Consider the following 27,509-nt stretch of genomic DNA (forward strand, 5'->3'; position numbering starts at 1 on the left):
GAAGGAAGGAGCCCACCGGGGCCTGCTGCAGCCTTAAACCGGAGCCTGGAAACGGGCCAGGGCGTGCATGGAGAAACCGAAATTCCCCCCTCTCCCTCGCCACAATCACAGGAGGCCCTTAGAAACGTCGGGCCTCCACCGAGATTAGCGGCCCAACCGCCGATCCACCGCGGGAGCAGTGTGCTACAGAGTGACACCGGCAGCTCCCGGGGAACACGAGCGGGGCAAACACCGCTCCACAACACCCGCCGGCAGGAGCGCCATCGGGGGCCCGGCTCGCTCCGCAGCCCACCCGCCGGAGCCCCCACCGGGGGAAAAGTCACGATCACCCCCCTCCGCCACCGCCGCCGGGCGGCAGGGCTGTCCCTCAGGCCGCGCAGGCCCCGACCGCGCCCCACCCCCCCGCGCGCGGAGCCCGCTGGGACATGTAGTCCCCGCCGGGTGGGCTCGCACCGCAGGGAGGGAGGCGCGCACTACAAATCCCAGTGTGCCTTGCGCCGCCTCACAGACGTGTGACCAAAACTACCCTTCCCGTGATGCCCCGCGCGGCGTGCGACATGGAGGGGCGCGTGGCGGAGCGGCTCCGCGGCGCCCTCGGCCCCTTCGGCTTCGAGGTGCACGCCTTCAAGGTACTGACGTCAGGCGGGTCTCGCGGTGACGTCTGTCAGAGCGACGTCACGCTCCACGGGGTTGGCGTTAGGGTGGGTGGCGGTTCCCGGGGGCGGCGGTGGCCCCCGGGGCGGTTGAGGGGAGCGGTGCCGGGCCGAGGGTGGCGGCGAACCCGCCTCTAGCCCCGCCCGGGCCACCGGCGCAGGCGGGACGAGCCCCCGCGCTCTTGGCACGGCCGCCAGCAGGCGGCACTGCCTGCCCGGGCCTCGGCGTCCCCCGCTCCGCCCCGCGGGGCCCGCTCGGGGATGGAGGCCGGTCGGCGGGCAGAGCTGGCAGTGCGCCCGAGGGGGCGTGTTGCAGCGCGGGTTAAGGAGCACGCGTGAGGGGCCCGCCCGGTAAGGCCGGTCAAGGTTATGGCTGTCCTGCCGAACCGGAGGTTTGCTGAGGTCCGCTACGCTGGTGATACTCCGTTAAGGTCAGGAGAGGTAAATAAAGACACATCTGGACCCGCAGAGAGTAAAGTCCTCTCAGCGAGCTTAAATTTTAATCTAAATGTAGAAACACCCGCGTATTAAAGCGCGGGCTGCCTCGTCCTGCGGACGCTCGGCGCGTTTTGCCCGCTCTCCCCCGTGCAGAGCTGTGTGCGCTCTCAGTTTCCACCAACACTTCAGGGTTCCTTCTTTGCCCGCCCCAGAGGGAATCTGCAATAAATCAATTTACAACGTCGAATACAAATCAATCTGCGATAAGTCTGACCTTCCCCTCCTCGGGGAATGTTGTATTTGTCACTTGAAATATTTGTATTTCCTGCTGTATTGTTGATCTGACAGTGAAAGGCAATGAGGTGCTGAGACAAGCAAAATCTCCAGAATTTGGACAATAATTTAATGCTGCTTTCCCAAAACAGAGCAGCAGGATTAGGGACAGAACCCAAATCAAAAAGGCTACAGCTCCCAGAGGGAAACCTTACAGCGCTGTATCTCTTTGGAGGTTTGATTCTGGTGCAGGTAGCGCTGGTGCACTGCCTGGCATAAACTGGGAAATGAGCAAACCTTAAATTCAATTTCTTGTAACATCTTGATTCAGCATCTTAAGCAAGTCACATCAAAACTGGTTAAACTTTTACATCTTACTTTTGATGTAAGAGTGTAAACTTAGTTTTCATTCTGTGTTTCCATATGGGCAGGTCTGGCTGCCACTGTCACCTGTAAAGTCACTTTCAGATTCATTGCACTGATATTTAGAGGTGACCGGTGTTTTGCATGTTCAGACTAAATATTAGAGTTACATTGCTTGACATCTTTCTAAACATCAGACCTAGTCGTTGTAGCATCCCAGGAGAGTAGGGGTTGTCACACCTTATAAAAAGACTGATGTTATTGTGCAATACATTAGTAATGGAGTGCAGGGGTTTGGCCGTTATCTCCTCCTGCCTGGCAGTTGCTCATCTGAGCCCTGTCTCCTGGTCATGTCTTCCTGCTGCCCTGGTTTGATCCCTCATTTCTGGTCTTTGTTATAACACATCCAGCCCTGGAAAGAAATGTTCAAATGTGGCCATGTCACAATCCACGTGCTACAACTGACGGTTCTGGGGGATTTTAGCACTGTTGGGAGCTTCGCATCCTTCATTTTCATACATGAATGTTTCCTGCTGAAGAAATAAATCATGCAACTTGTCGTGTGAGCAAAACAGAAGTACCAGTTTCTTTCTGGCTGAAGCTGAGAAAAAAACAGAAAACCCTGTAAAAGCTTTATCTAAACCAAAACATCTGATTTGCATTGGCAAGATCGGTTGCTTATACTTCCCTCTAACTGAAGCCTCTATCTGAGCCAAGCTGGATAAAGGGCAGCCTTGAGCTGAATGCAGTGGGTGATTCTTATCTCTCACATCAAGGTGCAGCTTCCAGAAACTGTAAATCCCAGTATGCAAAACAGCTTGGTTTGAAAGGAAAGCGCTAGGCAGGCTGCATATCTGGGTTGCAAATGAAGGTGGCTACACTTCTTTCCACTTTTTTAAATTCCTGCATGCCCACTAGCAACAGAATGGTGTTCCTGTTTTAATGGAGATTTGGTTTTCTTTACCAAAGGTTGGATGGTACAATGCTGTTCTCCCGCCAGCCTTTCATCTCCCTTACCCAGATGACACACTGGCCTTCGTGGTCCTCAGCACACCTTCAATGTTTGACAAAGCCCTTAAACCTTTTGTGAACAAAGAACGGTTAAAAACAATCAGGGATCCTGTGGATCAGTGTGTTTCTCATCATTTGTCACATGTGAAGGAGGTAAGAACCTGAAATACCGATTCCTTTTACTATTGTGGCATATAACCAGGTGGGTTGAGCAGTAGACAAAGCCTTCCAGTTCCTGCCCTTGCTCTTTAGAAGGGTAAAGCATTATTCATTTATGGTAATTCTTCCTAGGAGCATCACCAGGCCATTGACCTGCTTTACTTGCATATTCTGTCTCTTTGCCATTACAACCTGTAGCTATGCAGAGTGCTTTACAGTCATAGTTTGGAAACCCAAGGCCACAAGCATGCTGATAAATTTCAGTAGCAGGATGTGGAAATCTGCAGGCTTCACATGTGCCTGATTTTCCAGCATCCAGCACTTCTGTAGTGGTGAATCTTTTTCCATGAGCCTGGGATGATGTTTGTTTTAATTTCCCCAGAAATTCCCTGACCAGAAGGTGGATGTCATCTTTGATTACGAGATCCTGCCAAGCCGAAAGCCCAAGTTCTTGGCGCAGACAGCTGCCCACGTTGCTGGAGCTGCATATTACTACCAAAGGAAGGATGTGAAGCTTGATCCCTGGGGGAAAAAGGTGAGGCAAAAAATCTGGGAAGAACCACCAAACTGCAATCACTGAATTGTACAACTATTGTTCACTCACTAGTTTTTCCTGCAGGAAAATTCAAAGTCCAGATCACATATAGATGCATAAAGTGTTTCAGACAAGAATCAGAAGGTTCCAAGATTCTTTGGGGTGGGAGGGAGATGCATACGTGGAGAAGAATATCTTGATCTATTAAACCTACTTAGACAGGAGAATAAATTTCAGTGTAAAAGAAGACCTGTTGCTTGGAGCGTTACAAATAGAAAAAAAAAAATAGCACTGTGGTTAATTTCTGTGTTAAATCTCTCCCCGCATTACAGGGTTGTGTGTGTGGGCACAGGAGAATGGGAATTAAATACAATGCTTTGAGCCGCACAGTCAGGAAAGAGCTTTCCTTTCTTCTCTGTATAGCACTCCAACAGAGGGCTAGGAGTGTGAGAAGTTGCATCAAAGCTTGATGGTTTGAACTCTAACCATTACTAGAGACATCCTAGATCTTTCTTTTTTTTTATTCCAGAAGATCTATGGCGTATGTATCCATCCCAAGTATGGCGGTTGGTTTGCTATCCGGGGTCTCCTCCTGTTCCCAGATATTCAGGTACCGTTCCTGGAACAGTCTGTCCCTGTTGACTGTGTGAGCACAGAGGAAAAAAGAATTGAGTTGCTGGAGCACTTCAATTTCCACTGGCAGGACGGCCGCTACAGGGACATAATTGAAGTGAAGGAAAGGTATTCGGAGGAGCAAAAAGCCTACTTTGCCACTCCTCCCGCGGAGAGATTCAGACTGCTCGGGCTGACAGGAGAAGCCCAGAGAAGCACATTTCCCTGAGTAACATGGCTCCCTGAAAGGACAGAGGTCTAGCAAAGTGTGACTCATCAGCACCTTCTTTTCCACGGTGCTGGGGAGGAAGGCATGCTGATACAGAGATGGCAAATCCAAGCAGCGAGTGCAGCGTCTCAATCCAAACATCAGCTTCTCAGAGCAAGAGGGAGCACTGCATCATAGCACTTGTGGGCTGGAGGAAGGCGGGAGCAGTCCATTCTGTGCTGTTGCTGATTCGGTGTGTCTTTTGGGGAGTCTGGTAAGTGCTGATTAGCCTTTGGTTGGAAAAGTTCAGACATTCTGGCAACTGGAAAACCCGTGGTGCTCATTAGAGAAGTCAGTTTTGTTCTCAGGAATTTTCTTTCAAATGTTTTGGGTTTATTCTATGTAAGAGTAAAAAGAAGTTAATTTTTAGTCATTATACTCCAAAATATTTTTTTTTCCTCTGAACTCAGGGCAGATACTTTTTTACATGTATCCAGCATTTATTACCCTGTGCTATAGCTCTCCCTAGGGAATAAATGTTCAGTCTTTTCAGTCTTCCCTTCCTCAGAAAGAAAATTTGTCCGATATTCCTTCACTTGCAGTGAAGCTGGCTTAATTTAATTTAAAAATCTTTTAACGTCTCCTTTCCTTAACATCCAAAAGAAAATTCTCCAGAGATTGTTACATTGAGCAGCATGGTCCTGTACATGGAGCAGGAATGAGGAAAACAGCAACAGCAGCCACCTCCTTCAGGGTGGTTACGAAAGGGAAAGAGACAGCACAAAGGTCACAGCTCGAGTCTGCTGTGTTTCCTCTTCATCCAGGGTCAGCGTCTCAGAAAAACGCGGTGTCTTTAGGTCAATTTTACGCACTTGTGCATTGTATAGAGCAGCCCACTAAAATCTTCAGAAAGATTCTGAATTATGTCTATGTGAGTAGAGTTTTTACTCATATTAAGGTAACTGAAAAAGTCGATTGTCATGACCTTTTTCTAAGGTAGATGAGGTTTGAATTTAGAGTATTTTTCAGTGCCGTGCCAGCACACACCACAGTTTTACTACCAGAGTTTCCTGTTGTAGTTTCTATGTGCGGGAGATCGTAAAACTGCACGCACGTAAAAACTATTACATGAAGCATTGTCACACACACAGGCAAACAAGCAGAGAAGAAAAGAGAAAATATTCATGATGTTCATGTTACTTACATTGCTGGATAAAACACCTTCAGACAGAAACATAACATTTTTTTTAGATGACTGTCCTGTTAGATTTGTTCAGAGGTTACAACAATGGCACTAGGAATCAGGAGTTCATTTATCTTAGAGCACTTTGAGGCTCAGGCCTCATTAAAATAATATATCATAATAAATTAAAATAATATTTTATGGGAGTTTTGTCACTTGACTGCAGTGCAATACTGCAAATCACTAAGCACTTTTCCCCTTGCCTTGATAACTACATGATGATGTAAAAATACTCAATTTGCAGAATTGAGCCCTTTCTTTTTATTTTGTGTTATGATTCTTTATACCTTTTGGAGACCCAAACACTAAGGTTGCCCTCACAATAGGTCACAGCTTGATACAATTTTTCATAGTGTATATACTAAGCATAATCAAAATTCAGCATAACGAGTTTGCTTTCCTGTAAGCAGAGTAGTGAGCATGTGATCGTTGGGTTTGTTTAGTGTATTCGCTGTTACAAAAAAGTCTTTGTTGCTTTCCATGCTTTGCTCACCACATCTGAGTAAGGCAGGCACCTGACTTACTGTGCGATAGTGGTGGTGTGATTTTTAATTTAAGCAAAATAATTAAATTTGTTTAAATTCTGTTCCTTTGTTATAGAATGACTTCTGGCTAACCTTCCAGAACTTTCCAACTTAACAGTAATTTAACAGGGACTCCAGTTAATGGTTCACATTAGTAACATATACAAAATACTGATTCTTAAAAGTATAAATACAGAATGGAATCAGATTTATCTTTTGAAGTTACAATTTAAAGTAAAATATTTTGCTATTTTGAGGTTGATTTCTTAGAAATATTTAATATTTTGTCTTAGTTAATTTATTAAACAGATCACCGTAGCCACTTCATTTCAATTTTTGTAATTTATTTCTCTTCACCTAGTATTTTGGTTAATAAAATATACAAAATTGTAAGTAAGCCTCAGTACTGAGTATTTTTATTTAAGCAATGCAATGATTAACTTGTGGAGAGCTAAAGATGTTAAAGTGAGAATCGATCACTGTGTTTAACACTAGAAAATAGTGAGCTACCCAAGGCACATAAAAATCCAGTATCTGAAAACAAAAGGAAAAGTTAGTTATCTTAGTAGAATTTAGTAAACTATTATGGCAGGCTCATCTGGGATATCAAAAAATAAAACATAGAGCACATCATTAATAAGTCTAATAAATGTTTATCTTTCCCAGGTCATTTCAGCAAGATCATTTAACAGCAAGCACGTGACAATGCCTTTCATTTTTCCTCTGTTCTTGCAGTAACAAAAGTTCAAGGTATCCAGTGACACATAACTGATATTTGAGGGATTTTCATTCAGTAACTTAAAAGTAATACCTGTAGGTACTGGAATTCTTATTTGTTAAAACATAATAGTGAATATAGAGTCACAGTAAGGGTAAATCTGTGTTCCTTGTGCTTCTGGCAATACAGTTATGTCAGGCAGAATGGAGTACAAATATTTAATAATATATCTATTCCTACTATAGTAACTTTGGAGTGAATTGGATTGGTTCTTACTGGCTTTCTCTTAGCCAGGTCACTGAGATCCACAGCTGCAGCTAGTAATTTTCTTTCCTTGCTGGTTGGAGTGTAATGGTCTGTCTTATAAAATTGAATTTGAGAATCTGTTATACTTATCTCTTGAGACAAGACTAGACATGGTGAAGAACGGATCATTCTTGGATCCTGAGGCATTGTGAAGACGTTCTTATTTTTGGCATTTACAAATGTCAAACAAGTAATTGCAAATACTTGGATAGATGTACTAGTTCAAACATCACATTTTACATTTTTAGACAAGTAAGTTTTTCACTAAATCCTAATTTTTAAACATCTATTAAAGTATCTTTTTTCCTCAATATAACCAGTAGGGTCGATTATTTAAGAGCTGAACAGTAAAAACAAACAAACAAAAAAAGCTACTTGAATTACAATTTAGTTTCAGCAACAAGATAGTCAATACATTTCATGCTAGTAAAATATTCTATGGAGAATTAACAAACTTGTAATTTTCATGCACATAAGATTTATCATTCATATTCTCCTCCAGTTAAACTTTCTCTTTTTTATTATTTCATCATTAACCTTAAAAGAACTAAGATTTTTATTAAGATTAAAGATGTGACAGAAAACACTGATTAAATGCAAAGCACAATCTAATCTGGTGGCAAGCAGCCATTGGGATTATTGCTCAGAAAGGGAAAAACACTCAAGAAAACACTGTTGTTTGGTTGGGTTTTTTTTGTACCAGTTAAATCACTTACAACTCAGTGGCGCAAGAATAAGCACTAATGTTTATTTGTGGTATGAAGTACAGTCTGGCAAACTTAATTCCTGATACTGCTTTATTTCCTTCTCCTATTCAAAGGATGGCTTCTAACAGTCTTCTCTTCGTCTAAACTATTGAAAACTAAAGATGGTTTGCTGTACAAACCAGTGCTGGTGTGTCAGACAAAAATAACCAACCTCATGAGAGCAGTGTACTCTTCTGGTTTTTTAGTTTGTTTGTTTGGTTTTTTTTTAATAGGGCTACATTGCCCTCCTCTGGATCAGAAGCATAATTTTATTCATTCCCTATAGTATACATGGTCTTTTATTAATTTGTGACCAAAATTATTGGTGGTGTAGCTACTACTGAACATGGGTTAAATTACTGAAAATGCAGAGTGACTTGAATTTGATGGGAAAAAAAAAAAATCTGAGTAAAGACTTCCGTATTTCTGAAAACAAGAAGTGGCACTACTGATGAGTACCACTGTGATTATAAGCAGTCTTTGTTCAGCCCCATGTAAAAAGTACATTTAAAAAGTTAGCTTTGAATACTGATTTAAGCAGCAAACAGTTCCCAAGTTCTTCCTCTGAGGGGAAGTAGGTTTTGCCATTTACTGCAGTGGGCAGCCAGCTGTACCTCTGTAACCTTAACTTTCACAAATTCATGTACCAAAATGGACAAATGTATTCATGAGACTTTTTTGCTGTTAAGGTGGCTTCCTGTCATATCATATATCCTGTGACAGATCATCAATCATGTTTGCTTCAGAAAGCAAATGGAGAACTTCCCTTCTAGGTCTTCAAGGAGGAAACAGAAAGAACCAAGGAACACAAATGTGCTTTTCTCTCTGCAACTGAAAAACAGTTAGATGTTCACAATACTTAGAAAAACAGCACTTCAGACAAAAAAAAAAAAAAGGGGGTGGTATTTTTTTTCCAATAACTTAAATATAATAATGGGAAATACAGTGAAAAACTTAACAAAACATTATCACAGAATGAGCAATAAGATATTTTAGTGGAATGTTTAAAATCTCTCCAATAATATACCACAATCTTAAAAATGTGATTATATATGAATATAAGTATTTGCAATGGTTACTTCCTGAAAAAATAAATAACATAATTACCATTCATTAAAATTATCTCTATATTTCTCATTTAATGTTATTTTTGTTGATATTTGTACATAATTCAGTGAGCAAGCAACTTTATTTTTTAATAACTGAATATATTTTATTTTCCCAAAACACTTCCTAAAGGAAATTTTGAAAGAGAATTAGATTTTTTTTTTTTTATGTCTTCAAAGTTTCTGGAAATCACACACCTTTACACTAATTTGCCCCGGGTTTTTTCCCCTCATGTAAAACAAAGCATAGGATAGGAGAATTCCTGTGAGTAAATTAAAGGAAAGGAAGAGGTGGGGGGAATTTCTGGGTTGAAAAATATCCAACAATCTTAAATTTATGCAGAATCATTAGCTTTTCTATGAATGCATAAAACCTCTTATTCCTTTTAAAGGAATTAGCTAGTTTTAGGTTTTAATTTCATGTCAGAAACTTTTTTCCAGTATTGTTCCAACTAGTCTTCCTGATTCATTCACTGCTGCGTCAATCTTTTAACAGGCTCTTCTTCCAAAATTTAAAAAACTACAGCAATAAAAATGAAAAAGAAATTTACCTTATTTTTGTGCAAAGTGAATTAGACTACATACATTAATTTTAAATTATATACAGTTTTACTAATTGTATATTGAAGATTTTTTTCTCTCTTGACAAAGGATATTAATCTCATTTGTCAGTGCAGATACTTCAAAATTATGTTGCTATAGAATATGGAACATAAACCTACTGCACTCACAGTTTCAGAGGACAGTGTAATTGTAAAGACTTCTTATATATTCATATAGATATGGTCAAATGGTATCTTGCACAGAAACATTCCAATCAGACACATGTCGCATATGTACAATGATTTAAGTTTCAGGTGAAAGAGCCAAGTTTCACATTTAAGTCCAAACCTATCATCACTAGGTGTGGTGAGAAGAGCTTACCACAGTCCCATCGTTGTGCAGGAATACTGCAAACAATTCACAGCGTGGTGGCAACCTGTTCTCTGGCAGCCATGTAAGTGTGTGCAGCACAGATTAACTGATTATGCAGATTTGCTCAATTTGCACAGGCTTTGGCCCGTCAAGCCATTCTGTAATATCATACTCCTATGTTCTGTGAGGTGCTTAAATGATACCAATGTTACAGGTGAAAGCGCTGATTAGTGACCTGATATAAACACAGATGTGTGCACAGCCAAAGTAAAATCAGTTCTGATTGTACATTAAAAGCAAATTAATCTGTTTTTTCTCTTCTGGTGTTAAAATATAGAAGCTAATATATTAATGATCAAAAAGCTACCTGCTATTTGTTTGATTTCCTAGTTTAGTGTTCTTTCAGTATGTACCATTAATTTGTATCAAAAAAAGACAGCGACAGCTTTAACACACTTTCTGAATTGATGTCCAAGTGTACTGCATTCCTACTAGTACACTCTGGGCAGAACTAACTACCCTGTGGCTTCACACCACTCCTCTGCACTTACCTCATTCCTTCCTTTGCAAAGTAGAACCATGACATCTCTGTTTTAAGTCCTCTATTCTGTATCTGTCCAGCCAGGTAGTTTAAAATATATATTCACACAGACTGTCAATACTGTTAATACTGAACATCAGACTCACTAAAAATTTCACAGAGGATGTATATCATATTTTTCAAACTATTAATATGATAAACGTAATCTTTACATGACTTGTTTTGATGTATAATATTACTAAGAAGTATAGTCCCGGGGCTTTTGTAAACATACTTTCCTAACCAAAGTGCATAATTTTGCAACTACTTGCTTTTGTTCTTTGAACTGTATTGATTTGTTGGACAATCCAATAAACTATTCATCAAAGGCCTAATAAAAAGGCTTGGAGCACTTGTTAAGAAAATGGTACTTTTTAAATTTAGTAACTTTTTAGAGTATTTTTCAAAACCAGCAAGAAACTCATTTTTTAACAAAGTGCTAATTCTTTGAACATCATTAAGCAACTTTTTTCTTATAAACATCTAAAAATAGACATACAATTGTTAATTTTGAAATTACATACTATAAAAATGTACAAAATCTAGTAAAGGTTAGGATCTGTATGTCAAATACTGAAAGTCACATTCTGTGTATTCTGTGATAAATATACAATGTACAAATTTTAAGCCTGATGCACTGTTTTGCATTATACATACTAAAAAATCCTGTTGATGCTCTTAGACAAATGCTATTCTCTTTGAAAACTTACAGATGCCTATCACAAAAATAAGGGAGTAAATATTCTTAATTTTAGATTATATATGAAGAACACAATGCATAGAAGATTAATTTCCTTCCACTATTACTCAGTCTTCAGTAAGATCAGGCACATCAGTACCTAAAGCCTTTGTTTGTAACACTGCAGTGAACAGGACCATTGCCATTTATTTTGAGAGCAAGATCATGCCACCTGAGAGGTGACTTCAGGGTTACTTCACCACAGCTGTTAAAGTTCTGTTTCAAAGACTGACAAGAGTTTGCTTTTGTTAATTGTTGCATAAAATTTTGAAATAATATTTAGTTACATACCATTTTAACAGTTTTAGAGATCTCACCAAACAGGTAAAATCCCATATATATTTATATAATTACACCTACTATATCTGCTTAACAGTGTGAAGACCTGGTGCTGTGCAGTTCAGCCCTCAAAAACAAGAATATAAGTTGATTAAAATATAGTAAATTTCATTATCATATTGTCAGTAGATGACTGCTAGTACATTTGGGTCTATTGGCACTTTGCTTTTGAGAGGAATGCAGTATCGTAAATTTCTGTAAAAATCCATAAAAGATACATACAGATATTTAAACTGATCCAAATAATTTTTCAGGGTTTGTCTTAAGACTGAAACTTCATATGCTTGTAAAATATGTTATTTTGCAAAGTGGCAAGCCAGTTACATAATCCCCCAGTGATCATAGCAATCAGCTACCAATAAAGAGAAATGGAAAAAAGACACAGTAACGTGTATTTTAGTTTCCCTTCATCTGACTATTCTAAGACAGTCTAAAGAAATTCATGAATACAGAGTTACTTTTATAATAAGCACCAAACTAGAAAAAAAAAAGTGCAATCACTCACACATTAAAAAAAGCAAACAAACATCACATTTAAGATTCTGTCCTTTCTAAATAGCATCTGCTGTATGCATCTTCAGGGAAAATTCCACTCAACAGTACGTGATACTGCAACAGCTATCAGTCTTGTCACCAAAACCAAGAACTGCTGATGTGGTTTTACCTCACTGGGAAATATTGTACCTATTGATCTTGAAAGCAAAACAAGTTCATAACTGTAATGAAAACAGAATATGCATCTTGGTATGTGAAAAATTATTTCTCAATAAATAAGGATTATAATTATTTGAATGTCATAAAAATTATACCAGTCTAAGATGTCATGATCCTAAGAGTGGGGGGTAAGTCCCAGAACACTAATGGAAATTCCAAGCTGCATCAATATTGAGTTTAAGCAGAGAAATAAACCCAGACTCTTCTTGATTTGAAGTTGTGTGTTACCCATTTTGTGTGTTGTACTCGTGGAAATATTAAAATGACAGTGTGGCAGACATTCCCACGAATGCCTCACGTGGCTGAAGAATTAAAAAGAAAATTGTTTAATTGCATTAATGCTCACAGTCAGCCATTTGGTGCAAACGTATAATAACATGTAATAACCCACAGGTATTTTGCTTCTTGGCTGCTTTGAATTTCCGCATTGTCATCATTCACCAGTGCCCACGATGTTTAAATACATACTGTCAGTAGCACCTCAGTGTGCCAACTCCAAGTGGACAGCAGCAGACCACTGAAATGTTTTTCACTCACAGAATTTTTTCTAAATTATTAGTGACTTAAGTCGCTCTTGGGAATAACCATTTTTTGAAATGGGGAAATAAACGCATGAACACAACTATAACTATTAGGATATTTAAAAGGTGGGAGATATTAAAAATATGTTGTTGAACAAAATTAGGTACCACTAAAAGCAGAAGTGAGCATAACCGTGCTAGCAGCGAGGGTGAACGTCAACAGCTAGTAAAATCTTCCTGTCAGAACCTGCATTTCCACATGACCAGTAGGCAAAGGAAATCACGTACCAAACGAAACGCGTTACCTCAGAGCGCCGGGTTAAATAAATAAAGACAACCGGCATTCTTACGGGACATTCTCCCACCCAGATCTCCCAGCAGGGGAACTCTGACCCCTTCTCCCAGCCGCAGCCACGAAGGGAACGAAAGCCGACCGCCGCCGCTCCTCAGGGAAGCGGCCCGGCCCCCGCCCGGGGCGGGGCACCGCCCGCGCGCCCCCACCGCAGCCAATCCGCGGCCTCCCCGCGCGCCGGCCCTTGGAAAAGCGCGGGCGGCGCGGCGGCTCCGGTGAGGGGAGGGGAAGGGAAGGTTGAGGCCGGCGCCGGCCTCGGCCTGCTCGCGCCGCTGAGGAGCGGCGGGCTGCCGGGGCCGAGGCCTCCCCCTGAGCCGGGAGGAATGGCCGCCGTCGGACCGTCTTCTTCCCCTGAGGGCCTGGGATGGGCACGTGAAGACTGCCTCTGCCTCTTGGGAGGGAGCTCCAAGACCAGAATACGAGAGAAACGCTGTATCCCCTAAGACAAGGGGGAGGTGAGAGAGCAGCTAGTAAGTCTGTTCCTTTAGAATGCATTTTTTTACATTTGAACAGTGAATACACTTGAAGGATTTGAGAAAGGCTGTTTATGCTGTGGTGAGGGGCTGAACTTGGTCATTCATGTAAAGGCCCTTGGTCTGGCCACAGAACAGACTTATTTGCCACACTGTCAGGGGTCAGCAGGACTTTGTGTAGCATTATGTGATGTAATGGCCCAGTCAAAACAGGTGCAATTTTACTTCTAAAGTCGCTTTAGTCACATCATAGGGGTAAAGATGCCCATTCCACAGGGCTAGACCATACCCTCCAAAGAACTGCTGTAATCAATTCTGTGACACTTCCAAGGCTAGGATAGCTAGAGACAGCTGAGGTAAGTTTTAAGTTAGCCCTGACATAAATTTCCTTTCCTAGCAAATGAAAAGGAGTTGATAGACAAAAGATAACTTAGTACTCAGCCACACTGCATTAATATTCATTCTTTTATGAATATACATACACATATTCCTGTTAGTTGTCAGTGCAACCCAGGACGTTAGCCTCCTTTATTATTTCAATAATAATTTAGAACTTAAATGCTAGACATTATCTAACTAAGCACCACTTCCATCTATCTTCAGGAAGATTTGTGACACTTGAGCAAGACCCAGGGGATTAGCTATTTTTTATTGCAGTATTTGCTAGTAAGGCTTCTGTAAGAAGTCTGTTTTCCAACTGCACAAGACAAGTTTACTCCTCAAGGCATACAACTTTCACTTCTGACACACCTAAGTAGCCCTGGGCTTCAACTTCATTGTTGCTCGCTTTAAGCAAGACAGAACTTGTTTACTACTTGCAGAGCTGAAGTTAGATGCAATGTCTTGGCCTTTAAGAGTTTAATCTTTACAGGTACACAAAGATCTCAGTATTCTAACTCACTTATATTCCTGGGCTCCTTACCCAAATCCTCAGCTCTGAAGTTCAGGACTTTATTGCAAGCCACCTTTAAGCGTGAAGCTACGCAGCTTTTGTGTAACTTAAGGCCAGTCATGTGCTTTGACTTTTACAGTACACACATAATCATTTGGAATACAAAGATTAAAGACAAGGCTGAGCACATCTGAGCAGCAGATTTTACAGTGCCACCCTTCTTTTGATCTTAATCATATGACTACAAGCTAATGGATAACTGGCATCTTCTCATTCCCCTGTAGTGGGAGAGACTAGGGATGAATGTTGTATATCCAAGGAAGCCCAGTCTTCCACTCCTGTATAGCGTTCAACTGAATGTTGGATTCCCAGAGAATTAGCATGAACAGTCAGTTTTGACCAAAGTAGACACAGAAATAAGTTTACACTGTGCATGAAAATATGCCTGGCCTAAGTCACATTTATGCCTCGTGCTCAGTAGGTAGCATTGCTTAACTCTGACAGACCAATATCAAACCACGTTCCTATGCCTATATTCTTTATGACTTTGCTACTAAGTACTTTACTACTGCAACACAAAAACTAAGTGTTAGTATTTCCATTCTAATGGAGCTGTAAAAAGCTGCTAGGCATTGAGTTATGTACAGACAGCTTAGTAGACTGGGCTTTCAGAAGTGCAGCCTGCATTGCTTTCAGCTCTTCTGATGACTACAACATAAGAACAGTAGACAGCATGCTCTTTCCACAATTTTAATAGAGTTACAAAAGGATACAACTGCTCTATATGCAACACATGGCTAACCACATACACTGCATTGTCACTAAAGTCAGCAGGGCTTGATGTACAGATACTGATCATTAGGATTTTCTATGAAGGTACTGTCAACAGGACAAACTTTCCTTCAAGTAAAAAAGTTACTGTTTATACCTATAGCATGATCCCTTGCCTCAGATGCAATGACTTAGTCAAAGTTCAGTAACTGACGCTTGCTCTTTATGTAAGGCATACTAGTTTCCACTCAGACCGAAAGTTTATTTCTGCTTGGCGAAATACTCTTTACTCTTCTGAACATCAGGCTTGATTGTGTCACTGCCAGGCTTCCAGCCAGCTGGGCACACTGAAATGATAAGAATGTTTAAGTCTTACCAGCTGCTCCTGCAGAACATGTTTTATACAACATTAAAGCAAACTAGCAACTCAAAATTTGTATACATCTTCGCAACATACAGAAGGTGCATTATTCAGTGTGGCATTACATTCAGTTTATTTTACTCGTTTCCAGTTGGTCACTAGGTAGTAGCACCCAAGGAACCAGGTGTTTGCCTATGGACAGTGGGCCTTTTACACATGCATCCCTCCCCAACCCCCTTAAAAGCTTCATAGAATTTTGACAGCAAGGTAACACCAAGTCCAACAGCCTGGGTCAGAAGACTTTACAGCTATTACAGCACCTTCTCTCCTCAGATCCAGTCAAGTCTAAATTCTCCTTATCTTTAATCAACACTAGTCCCATTCTCCAGTCTAATGGGGAAGGGGAAGAAGAGTTTAACTGTCTCTAGTTCCCCTATATGGCTATTAAAAGGCCACCAAGATGCTGCAGTTACATGTGACTTGAGCAGCATTTTTTTTTAAGACAGTCTTCCTTTAATACAGCCATGCAAGGTTTAATGCACGCTCCACACAAGACTGGCAATTTTAGCTACAGTATTCTCAGTTTGAGTGTTGCTACACACCTTATTCTGGTCTATCCTGGTTTAGATGAGACTTGCAGTCCTAGTTCTGAAGGAAAAAGCTTTTTGCCAGCTTTTGACTACTCCAGGGCATAGTAAACCCCAAGAGGCTTCATTTGCAAGACATGTGACTGCTCCATCATCAGCTATTAGGAATGTCTCCTCAGCTGACAAGAGGATGGCATACTAGTTCAGAAACATTGACTCTCTTCAGGCTATAGCATAGCCACAATAGCAGCTTGGTTTGATAAAATCTGCCACTGATTTACCATTTCTGAAGCAAGTTACATATGACCAGCAGCAACATCTGTCATTAGTTAATCCCAGCTGAAGACTACTAATACTTATGGCAATTTCAAGTTTTCATAACCTGCTTCAAACCTTTCATCTGCAGTGCTGTTTTGGCAACTCCTGCAGAAAAGCTACCACCCTCAAGCACTTCACATCACTCTTGAACTACGGGCACAAGGAGACTCTCATCCTTTTTCCCCTCACTACATATGGCCTCACTGTACCTGGGACACAGAGATCAGCAGGCTTTCTAGGAATTTAAATGCTTAAAACAGCAGTAATACTGATGGTCTCAGTCTACTAACTCTAGGAGCAGAGTTTAAATTATGCTTGCCCTTGCAGGGTAAGTTATGACATGTTCTTTGACTCAAGTATTTTGTGTGTCTAGTTGAAAGAGAGACAAGTGTTACATGCTTGACAAGACATCCAGCACCAAAGTTGGTTTATGTGATATTTCAACATTACTAAGTATTTAATGGACCATTGACTGAAATAAGATAAATCTAGTACCAGGGTGTCCTTCAACAAGCAGCTTATATGACCAGCTGCATTTCAACAGGCACAATTACTTGCTGTGCACAGATCTATACATGTACTTAGTACCTTTCCAGTAAACCTTGATTTAACGTGCCTAGTTAATACTGTTCTGTAGAGAAACATTTAAGATTAGAAAGAGAAAGAACCCTTACCTTCTCCATGTTTATCTGTAAACTGGAAGGCCTGGACAAGTCTGAGGGTTTCATCAACAGAACGGCCAACAGGAAGATCATTGATCGTTATCTGCCTCAAGATCCCCTTCTCATCAATTATAAACAAACCTCTAAAAAAAAAAAAAAAAAAAAAAAAAAAAAATCAAAAAACAAACCTCAAGTTAAACACAGATTTTGAAAGACAGATTAGACTGAAGTGAGTTTTAAAAACTCAAGTTCAGTACTCTGTTATGGCAGTAAGTTGCATCATCTAGTACTTCCGACCTCCTCCCAAAACCATATACCTTTGGTGTATGCATAGCACTGAAACATCAGCAGTAGAAAGCCTAAGAGGCAAGTCAAAACACTAATGCAGGAAAGCAAAGCAACACTTCCTATTTAAGGAAGACACTAGTGGAAAAACAAAATGGAAGAGAAACCTAAGGAAATGGGGAACTTGAGAGGCACTCTTATATTCACAGAAAAGCTACACACATTGTTCTCAAGAAAAAAAACAAACACACCACCCAGCAATGGCTCATCAGTTCATCTTCCTAAATCACAATGAGTTCACAGCAGTTCAGCCCCCCCCCAGCAACCTGAACTCTGAACAGTTACTAAAAGATAAGGCTTGGATTTTAATTCATCTGAACTTTAATCACTAGATTAAATACCTGTAATCACTGTCATGACTATGTAGGTCTCATATTACCAATATTTGCAGAAGCTCACCTGCATGACACTCCTACACTGTGCAGATAGGTAATTAAAGCTAGATAAGTGACTGCTGCTTCCCTTACCAAATCCATGAAAAGTCTAAACACTAAGGAGAACCAAGTAGCATCTCCCCTTGTAGGAGTGTTTGATGGCTCGAAGCAGTTTACGTTTAGAATAGCTAATAGCTTCAGCTTGCATATACTTGAACACCTGCAGCAAGCTCTGTGTTCATCTGACATACTCCATGTATTGCAACATAAGACTTGACAGCAAGTTTACTTTCTTGCATATTACCTGTATGCAATACCTTCATCTTCTTTAAGTACTCCATATTCTTTGGCAATGACACGTTTTGTGTCAGAAATCAATGGGATTTTCATAGTACCCAAACCACCTTGTTTCTTAGGAGTGTTGATCCTAAAAGAAGCAAGTTTAAATGTTAAAAATATGGACAGTTCAGAATAAAGTATGAGGTACAACAGAAGCTGATCCATTCGGCAATATTATACTCAGTCAGCCATGAGGCAACAAAAGAACTGAATGGTATGCTCAGGTCTGTTCAGAAGCACCCAGCACTACTGATACCTCCCAAGTGCCTTTACTTGATACTTTAGTAAGAGAGTTTGAATACACTCAGGATTCAGTTCCTGCAATAACTGAGGCCAGGCAGAATATTCTATTAGGTTAAAAGGCCAATTCTTACCAGGCAAGGTGACAGAAGTGAGAGTCAACAGAAGCTCCAATTACTTCACAGTTAATTTTCTTGAATTCATCAGCCCTGTCACTGTATGCAATAATTTCAGTTGGACAGACAAAAGTGAAGTCCAGAGGGTAGAAGAAGAACACAACGTATTTTCCTAGAAGAGCACCATAACCAGTTAATCTCTCATACCTTTATAAGAGTTGTGATATTCACTATCAACCGTTCAAACACTGATAGAGAAGAAAGGGCTTGATACAACACTACCTTTAAAGATTAAATGGCAAATTACAGATGCCTCTATTATAACACTTGCTATATAGGTGTCAAGCCCATGAAGCACCTAGGGTATTTCAACTTTGGCCAAATATCATTTGCAACACTCTTCAAGGCCACTCTGCAGCTAATAACACAGAACCCTACCCAACTGAAGTCTCTAAAACCAGACCATCAAATTTGACAGGGAATGCCTGTTTCCTGGGCTATTCCCATAGGCCTGCCCAGAGTACACATAGTAACTACACTAGAAGGCCCTATGGTTGACTACTAACAGAGTGCAGAAAAGCCACAGGTCTGAAAGGCTACAAGCCGAGGAGACATTTTGAGTGGGTTACTAGCCTATACCTACTCATCGCCCTCATGCAGCCTGAGGGCTGCAGCTTCCAGTTAAAAAATATCTCTTTCTAACACCATCCATATTAGTACTTGAATACTTCAGTCTCTCCCTTTGATTTTAGTAAGCTCTTTTGGTAATGCAAACATTTTATCAGTACTCTAGAGAAAGCAATTTCATTGGTTAGAGAAAAGAATCTACTTTCCACTGACAGAAAACCTACAAAGATTAGATTTTGCTGTTTCACATAGTACTTTGGAGACGTTACATCAGTCTCATAGTATGACTGACAGGACAAATAAGCCTGATCCAAGATAACAGTTTAGAGGAGTTTTATGCTAATTAGCAGCAATTATCATAGCTGGAACATGTAGCCATGCTGCTGACAGCTTCCCAAACATACTCCAGCCATCACCGAAAACTACTGCACAAGTTGTGGACTTCAGTCTACTGCCAAGTGGTTACTATTACATCAAAACCAAATCAAGATGTATCCTTAGGTGCCCTCCAGGCCTGCATATGGCCAGATTACATCAGTATAATTAGAGAAGCACATAGGCTTACCTTTATAGTCAGAAAGTTTGATATCTTTGAATTGTCCATCTGGCATTACAGCTGTGGCAGTAAAGTCAGGGGCTGGTTTTCCAATGAAAGCGTTTCCTGAAGACATCTTGATTTAATCTGGTTAAGAGTTAATAACAATACAGTTTAGACAATAGTACATTTGACCTGGAAGTAAGCATTTATTCAAAGCATCTTATCAATTTAGATCGAACACCAAAGACAGCAACACCTTGCAACACAAGGCTTAAGAATGAAATTAGTTTTAACTTTGTCACCTGGGTAGTACAGTCAAGACACTGGCTTTTTTTTTTCCTCCTAAAAAAGTAATATAGTAAGATGCAGTTCAATAATCAGTGTCTAGATATCCAGACCAAACCACTACATAGATTACTCACACTTCAAGATCTATGGCTAATTAGCCTCCTACTCATAGGATCATAGAACGTTTTAGAGTTGGAAAGCACCTTGAAGATCATCGCATTCCAACCCCCCTGCCATAGACAGGGACACTTCCCACTAGACCAGGTTGCCCAAGGCCACGTCCAGCCTGGCCTTGAACACCTCCAGGGATGGGGCCTCAGCAACCTCTCTGGGCAACCTGTGCCAGTGCCTGACAGCCCTCAAAGTGAAAAACTTCTTCCTAATGTTCAATCTGAACCTGCTCTCTTCCAGTTTAAAGCTATTTCCCCTCATCCTATCGCTCCATGCCCTAGTAAAAAGTCCTTCCCCAGCTCTCCTGTAGGCCCCCTTTAGGTACTGGAAGGCTGCAAGGCTGCAATAAGATCTCCCCGGAGCCTTCTCTTCTCCAGGCTGAACAGCCCCAACTCTTTCAGCCTCTCCTCATAGGAGAGGTGCTCCAGCCCTCAGATCATCCTTGTGGCTCTCCTCTGGAGATGCTCCAGCAGGTCCATGTCCTTCTTATGTTGGGGACTCCAGAGCTGGATGCAGTACTCAGCTGGATGCAATACAGTAATGGTTATCTTTGAGCAGCAACAGCTCATCACAGGCTGGAACGGGGCTAACCTTCTAGAATTTTAGCAGTATTCAGTAAGTCTTCCAGTTCCACTTGGTGGATGAGTTAGAAAGTCTGGGTTTTAGAACTTTTGATGAGGAGACCCTTGTTCAAATTTACAAGGGAATTTAAGACCTCAAAACTTTATCTTCCTGTTGATTCTAGAAGAAAAGAACTTTTGTTAATCTCCAGAGAGCAGTGCTCTGCATAACTATACTTTAGCCATTTAAACAATTAAACTTTGTTTTATTTGCAGCTAGAAAGACTCACAGTATACATGGGAATTGCGTTCTATGTTAGCAATTAAAATTTCATAAAGTCTTAAACCTGTACAGCTAGGTCATTTCCACCACAAGTCGACTGAAAGAGACTAAGAGGGTACACACAAGGACAAGAAATCTCTACTTCTGGCTGCCTGCCCTAAAAGCTAGTCATTTGTAATATGCCCTGCGCAGTATTTTTGTTCAGTCTGGGAATGCAGTACGTCTCTTTAGAATTCCAGTTACTTCCAGAGCATAATCTTTCAAATAGGTAACTTGATGAACCTTGTTTCTTCAACTCAAATCTTCTTAAAGTCATTTCACTTAAGTCATTCTATACAGTGCTACAAGCACTGGCTGTCTCGGAGATAAAAAACCTCTGAAAAGTTAGCATGAGTCTCACATTGCTAAGGAAAGATGAGATTCAAGGATTCTTCCAAGTTCTTCCTGCAAGGCACTAAGTCAATTCTAAAAAAAAGTTGAGAGCACCTCACTTCTTGGCTCCTTCCCCTGTGCCAGACACTTTCTTCCCAGAGAACTAGCCCATAAGTCATAAACACTTATCCTTCAATAGTTTAAGCTAATCAGTTTAGAGTCTTTTCACTAAGTTTTACCTTTTAAAAGTTTCTCTTACATACCCTGACAGCATATAGACAGTAACCATCTACCTCTCAGTTTTCATTTTGAGAAGTGTTGACCTGTTCAGTGTTTCTAACTGCCTTTTGCAACAAAGCTCTTTATCCCCATGTTCATCTAACAGTTTAGTCTTTGACTGCAGCAGACTAGGAGTGAGTCTTATGAACGAAGGTGGCCAGAACTACAGAGCTTTCATAGGATTGTACTGAAATAGTCTAGGAGGAAGACATCAATAATCCCTCCACCAGGCATCACATGTAGCCACGAATGCAGGTGCAATCCTGAAGCTGCAGTTCTCCAAGAGGAACAGGGGGGACAGCCATTGCACAATATTTATTTGAGATGCCCCTGACTAGTGAGTTTTATCTCATAAGGATCAGCTGTTTTGTCTAGAGTGCATGACCCCACATTTTGTCACTGAATTACATTCTTTTCCATTACTCAAGCTCAAGGTCATGCTTTTGCTCAGTACTATGCCATTCCTCCTATATTTGTTCCATCAGCAATCCCCGGAGTGTTTTACTAGGTATTCAATGTCAAATAAAAGCTGTCAAACTGCTCTGTGATACTTCCCCTTTCTAAACTACAAGTCATTGCCCCCTTTTTAGGTAACATGAAAATCTTCAACGTTGGCAGGAGATCTGGTTGCCTCATACTGCAAGAGAACCATCTGCTTTGCTTGGAGCACCTACTGGGACCTACCAACATTTCTGCTTTTCCGTGCGGGGTAAGCACATGTGCTCACATGTTCTGCTCGGATTTTTAGCCACAGCATTTCCTAACCCACAGAGCAACAGACCACAGGCTCGGTATATTATTTCCTTTCATTCTCGAGGAAAGCAGAATGCACGCTGCAAATCAAGTACACTTGAATCGGGTGAGAGTATCTTTCTGTTGCTCATAGCCACACGCGCCCTCAATTATCTTCAAATTGCAATTATAATAAGCCAGGCCTGCACTCTAGTAATGCGTACCTTTAGGATACCTCGAACAAAAGCGAAAGGCCTTTTCAAAACGCACCATCGGCCTCCCACCTCGCTACCTGCAGCCCGCCCCCGAACAGCGGTTACGCTGCCGATCTGCGGTCGGAGCAGAGCGCTATCGCCACACGCGGCCTGGGTCCCAGCGCGCCGCAGCCAGGCACACGCCGACCGCGGAGCTCCCCTTGCCGAAAGGGCTCTGAGGCATTCACCTGCGTACTCACAGGGGACGCCTGCCTCCCCTCCCCAAAGGTTAACACACTATTTATTTTTTTTTAAAGACTTGGAAGTGGGAGACCGCCCCCCGTGGAGCCGAAGCCTCCAGCCCAGCCGGGAGAGGCCGCTCCGCTCCCGGCAGGCCCGCGCTCCCCCCCCACCCCCCCCCCCGCCCCGAGATCACCCCTCGGCTCCTCCCCGGGGAGCTCAACGGGGAGAGCTGATAAAGGCCGCCGTGTAGGAAAGAGTTATCTGCCCCCTCCCCCTCCCAAAAAGAGGGGAAAGTAAGCGAGGGAAGGAGGCAGCAGCCGCCGCAGAGCGCTCCTCAAGGACGGATGCGGAGAGCGAGAGCTCACCCTGCGCGCTTCGCTCACGACCCCATCCGCGCAGAGAGGGAGGGGAAAACAAACAAACAAAAAAAAAAATGAGGCAAAAATGCACAAGAGAAAGCAATGTGCAAAACCCCAAACGAACACCAGCCCGGACGCTGCCCCGCGGCAAGCGCACTCCCCCGCCGCCGCCCCTCGCACTTACACAAAGAGCTGAGCCCCTCACAACCACCTCACCAGCAGCAAGGCCCACACTGCGGTAACCCCCCCCGCACCGGGGCCTTTATACCCGCCCCGGTCTCGCGAGGAGACGGGCGCCGCCGCCGCCTCCTTTCCCTTCCCTTCCCTGCCCTGCCCGCCCCTTGCACAGGCAGCATGACTTGGCGGATTTGGAGACATGGCTGGCGGCTTGGTCGATAGCGGGTTTTCAGCACCTTATCTGAACAGGGACACTGCCCTCGACTGTTGAAAGCAGCGAAAGAATTTGCATAAATGGAGATAATTCTCTGGAGAGCGTTCGGGAAGGTGCCGTGGAAATATCCGGTGTAATGGTTGTAAACAATTAATGGGAAGATGATTCAGATGGCTTATTGCAAGAATAAATTACTTTTTTAATGCCTTAATATAAGGACGCTATAATTGTTAGAAGTCATCAAAGAGGCAGAGGATACACAGGACTTTAAGGAAAAAGAAGAGATGACTGCTATGTCATTTAAGTGAATGGAAGTTAGCCATTGACTTCATTATCAATAAAATCAGCCCTATTAACTAAGCAATATGCATTCACAGTGTTACATAGGTGTGGGGTCAAATCTTTATCCTCTTGCTTTGTATAATCAACTGGCTCCTCAACCTGGTACTAATGCCCAAGGCTTTCATTGATTCTTCGCCATCAATGGGAAGACTGATCCAAGTCATGCAAGTCAGCAAAAAAAAAAAGAAAACTAAATTAAGCCAAACCTCTGAGCTTTGGGGGTAGGATGGGAACGCTTTGAAGATACAATATTCACTTCAGGGAGTTTTGACTCATTCCCAAAACAAAGCTTCTCTGAGGGACATTGAACCTGAGTGAATCCTTATAAACATTGTGTTTGGATCCAAGACTGAATTCAAGCAGTTGTGGTACTTTTTGAGAACCAAACCCTGAATTTAAATATAGAAGTTGTATTAAATAATGAATACTAAAGGCCATTAAGGACATATCAATCACAAAATTGCTTGCTTTAGTTAACACGATAAATGTGTTTACCAACTGTTTTTCACTCGTCTGTTTTGCAATTTACGGTTGTGTTTCTTATACCTGTTAAAACTTGATTATAAATTGTAACAAGGAGAAAACCACAAAGGATTAACAAACTTTAAATGTTTGTAATCTACATCACTGTGTAGTGTTGCTGGGTGACCATACCCATGTGGTGATTCACCCAGGAGATGACTGGTTTCAGTACCAGATGAAATTGCTCCTTAAATAATAAAAGCAAAATAACACGTATGTGTGTACTCAGAAAAAAAACTGCACTCACCTTAATGCAAATAATTTATCTACTGCTGTTTCTGTTGTTACAGCATGCTTACAGAAAGAAGTTTGTTACTTTCTTAACATCAATGTTGTTACATTAATTGAGGTCTATGAATTGAGGCACATATATCAACTCAGGCCATTAACCCCTGAAAGGTTGGGTAGTCCTAATTAAAACCTCTAGAACAATGTAGTCTTACTGCAACTCTAGCATGCTTACCAATGGACAAAGCAGTAATGACTTTCTCATGGTTTCAGACTCCTTTTGTGCTTGTTATGCTCATTTCTCACACTTTCAGATGCATAATATACCCATTTTGCATAGCTACCGCAATGCAGTTTGTTCCGGGTCTGTGCCTTCAGCATTGCATTTCCATTCATATGTCCATGGCCTCATTATTTTTGATTAGTTTCTGAGCTAGTTTGTCCAAGCATCAGTTTCTGGAGGATTTAGAGTGATAAATTGTCAGGGCCACTCTTTGTTCAGTGAGCAGATGGGTTTCTGTAGCCTTTTTCAATCTTTAGATGCAAGATGCTACTTAGATCAAAAAAAAAAAGTTCTTCAAGAAAGAAAGGGCATGCCTGCCCAAGTGGTTGTTGGAAGGACAGACTTCTCTCCACACCTTGCTTCTCCACACTCTGTTCTTCACACAGCGGATTAGCTGTGGTGTAGTGTTCTGCTAAAATAGCTGCCAGACAGGATCATCTTGTATTTGATTAGCATGGAGCTGCAGAAGCCCTGATGTAGGCCTCTCTGCACCCACCCATACAGCCGTGGCCACAATAAGTGGTTTATATACTAACAAAGAGGAGCTGGCTGGCTCTGCAGTGCTGGAGCACTGGAACTACCCAAAGATTTCCAAACTGGTAACCACGCTAGATTTTACACGTATCATTTTGATGACAGTATCTGCCGTGTATCTTTGTTGGGAATGGGTCCCTGATGTGAAAAACAAAACCCCACTGTGTGTAAAAACAAAGGCAAAGAAATGGGTCCTAATTCAGAACATTAGCACACATTTGGGTTTTCATGTGTTTTGTCGGAAGAGAATCTGAGGATTTTATGTAAGTGTATCCAGGACTTCTAGAGTAAGATGAACTTAGTTGGAACACAGTGTGAACTGGGCTTGGGCAACGCTGGGCATGCCCCTTGAGCATACACACACCAGTTCCGCAGCAGAGATCACCCATGCGTGCCCTCCAGAGCCAGGACATTAGGACATCATCGCGCGTGTTCCGTAGAGCTGATCACTGCATGTGCAGAAAGCCCAGTGAATCCTGAATGTTCTGAACTCACTGTGCACACATGGTACCACCAGGAGCACAGTAAGAGTAAAATCCTGGCCACGTGGGGACATTTTAATATAACATATGCAAAAAGTCAACTGAAAAGTCAACAACTGACATGTTCCCAAGCCCTGGGGCGTTTATGCACAAGCAGCTGGTGCACAATAGTTTTAATTAAAGCAATTACGTATCATTACATATACAATGCACATACTTGCTTTCCTTGTTTTGCTCAAGTGAAGAGAGTATTTCTACTCTACAGGTCAAATTTCTACAGGTCAAAATGCCTTGCATTACCTCTTCCTTCTCTACATATCTTTATTTTTTAAATTAATAAACTTTATTACTGTATGTTTGCATAATCACTGCCTTTTGATGACAAAATGTTTTAGTCTTCCTTACCTTTTCTCTTTTACATTATCTGAGGCTGAGGTTTGTTAAAGTTTTCGTATGTGGTATTAATATAATTCAAGCATCCTCTGTGGCATTAAGACCGTGGATTTGCAAATGGATTTGTGATTGACAGGTTCTCCGTAAAAAATAAATAAAACCCCAGCAGTGATTCCTCCCCCTTTATTCTTTCCTCTTCTCAATTTTCTGTTTCCTGTTACTTTTAATTGTGTTGTCTTGTCCTTGCACTCTCTTTCCACTTTCCTGTATTTTTTCCAAAACAGGCTGCACAACAGAAAAATCTGGTCATGTGCACACCCAAGAGATTAATTAACCTTTGTGCCTTTAAGCCTCCTGAGCAGTTCAAGTCAGAATAGCAGAGAAAGACTCTGCAGCAGCATTATCTTTCTGGAAATAAGTAACAGCCTCTTCAAAGCCCTCTTGGATATACATATTGCCCTGTTTCTGGTGTAATCTTACTCTTTTCAAATTCTGAATGTCTATAGATTATTTATAAAATGGAACCCTGGAGTAAAAGTCAAAACTGGTTATAATTTTCTGTTTAAGATGAGGTGTACAGTCTTCTCTCAGTTACAGGCCAAAGTCTGCTCGTGTTGAAGGTTGTATCTCTGACCACAACAGCAAGATTGTACCTACCCAGAAGTGATCACTCAGGTAAAAATCACGCGGCTCTAATCTTACTTTCAATCTTTTGGGGCAAATAAGGAAATGCATTCTTGTGCACCTGCAACAAAGGGGCCTCAGTCCTCTCGGGAAGTGCCACTTCTTTCTCTGCTGAAGCAAAATGAGCGTGACTGGCTTTGCCCTTTCCCTGGATTCCTATTATTTAGAGCTGCAAATAAAACTGGGGAAATCCTGTTTTCCTACCAGTAAAAACAGCTTCAAGAGGCCAAGACAGAGAGCAGAGAAGGAGACTTTTACGTGACGGCACACACTTCACATAGTCTGTACCCGTTCGGTTTGTTTTGCTGTCACTCAGATTTATCACTTGAGCACTCGGCTGTGACGGGGAGAGCCCGGGCGATGCCAATTTCCCGGTGGGAACCGAACCAACCGAGAGCCAGAGAGGGATAAACGGGGCAAACCCCCCGAATTCCCGGGGAGCCGGCCGGTACTGCGGGCGCGGCGGGCCGG

At 41.8% G+C, this 27,509-nt stretch overlaps 2 protein-coding genes across 4 annotated transcripts; one reads left to right on the top strand and one right to left on the bottom strand.

Moving 5' to 3' along the window:
• Nucleotides 1-536: 536 nt before the first annotated feature.
• On the top strand, nucleotides 537-4,284 carry MMACHC (metabolism of cobalamin associated C; the record flags this gene model as incomplete). Its single annotated transcript, XM_082483593.1, has 4 exons — nucleotides 537-629; nucleotides 2,697-2,891; nucleotides 3,280-3,432; nucleotides 3,962-4,284. The coding sequence occupies 4 exons, from the start codon at nucleotides 537-539 to the stop codon at nucleotides 4,271-4,273; spliced, it is 753 nt and encodes a 250-aa protein (XP_082339719.1). The 3' UTR covers nucleotides 4,274-4,284.
• Nucleotides 4,285-15,154: 10,870 nt separating this feature from the next.
• On the bottom strand, nucleotides 15,155-27,345 carry PRDX1 (peroxiredoxin 1). Of its 3 annotated transcripts, none has more exons than XM_082483946.1 (6): nucleotides 27,327-27,345; nucleotides 19,726-19,842; nucleotides 18,552-18,705; nucleotides 18,143-18,265; nucleotides 17,132-17,262; nucleotides 15,155-15,538 (listed from the first exon to the last, which is right to left on the bottom strand). In XM_082483946.1, exons 2-6 carry the CDS (start codon nucleotides 19,829-19,831, stop codon nucleotides 15,453-15,455), a joined length of 600 nt encoding a protein of 199 aa, XP_082340072.1. In that variant the 5' UTR covers nucleotides 19,832-19,842; nucleotides 27,327-27,345; the 3' UTR covers nucleotides 15,155-15,452. The 3 variants fall into 3 exon arrangements, with proteins under 3 accessions (XP_082340072.1, XP_082340070.1, XP_082340071.1); XM_082483944.1 differs by lacking the exon at nucleotides 27,327-27,345 and adding an exon at nucleotides 23,364-23,413; XM_082483945.1 differs by lacking the exon at nucleotides 27,327-27,345 and adding an exon at nucleotides 20,749-20,874.
• Between the last annotated feature and the right edge of the window lie 164 nt (nucleotides 27,346-27,509).

The sequence above is a fragment of the Vanellus vanellus genome (assembly GCF_965231255.1).
Source record: "Vanellus vanellus genome assembly, chromosome: 5".
NCBI classification, from domain to species: domain Eukaryota; kingdom Metazoa; phylum Chordata; class Aves; order Charadriiformes; family Charadriidae; genus Vanellus; species Vanellus vanellus.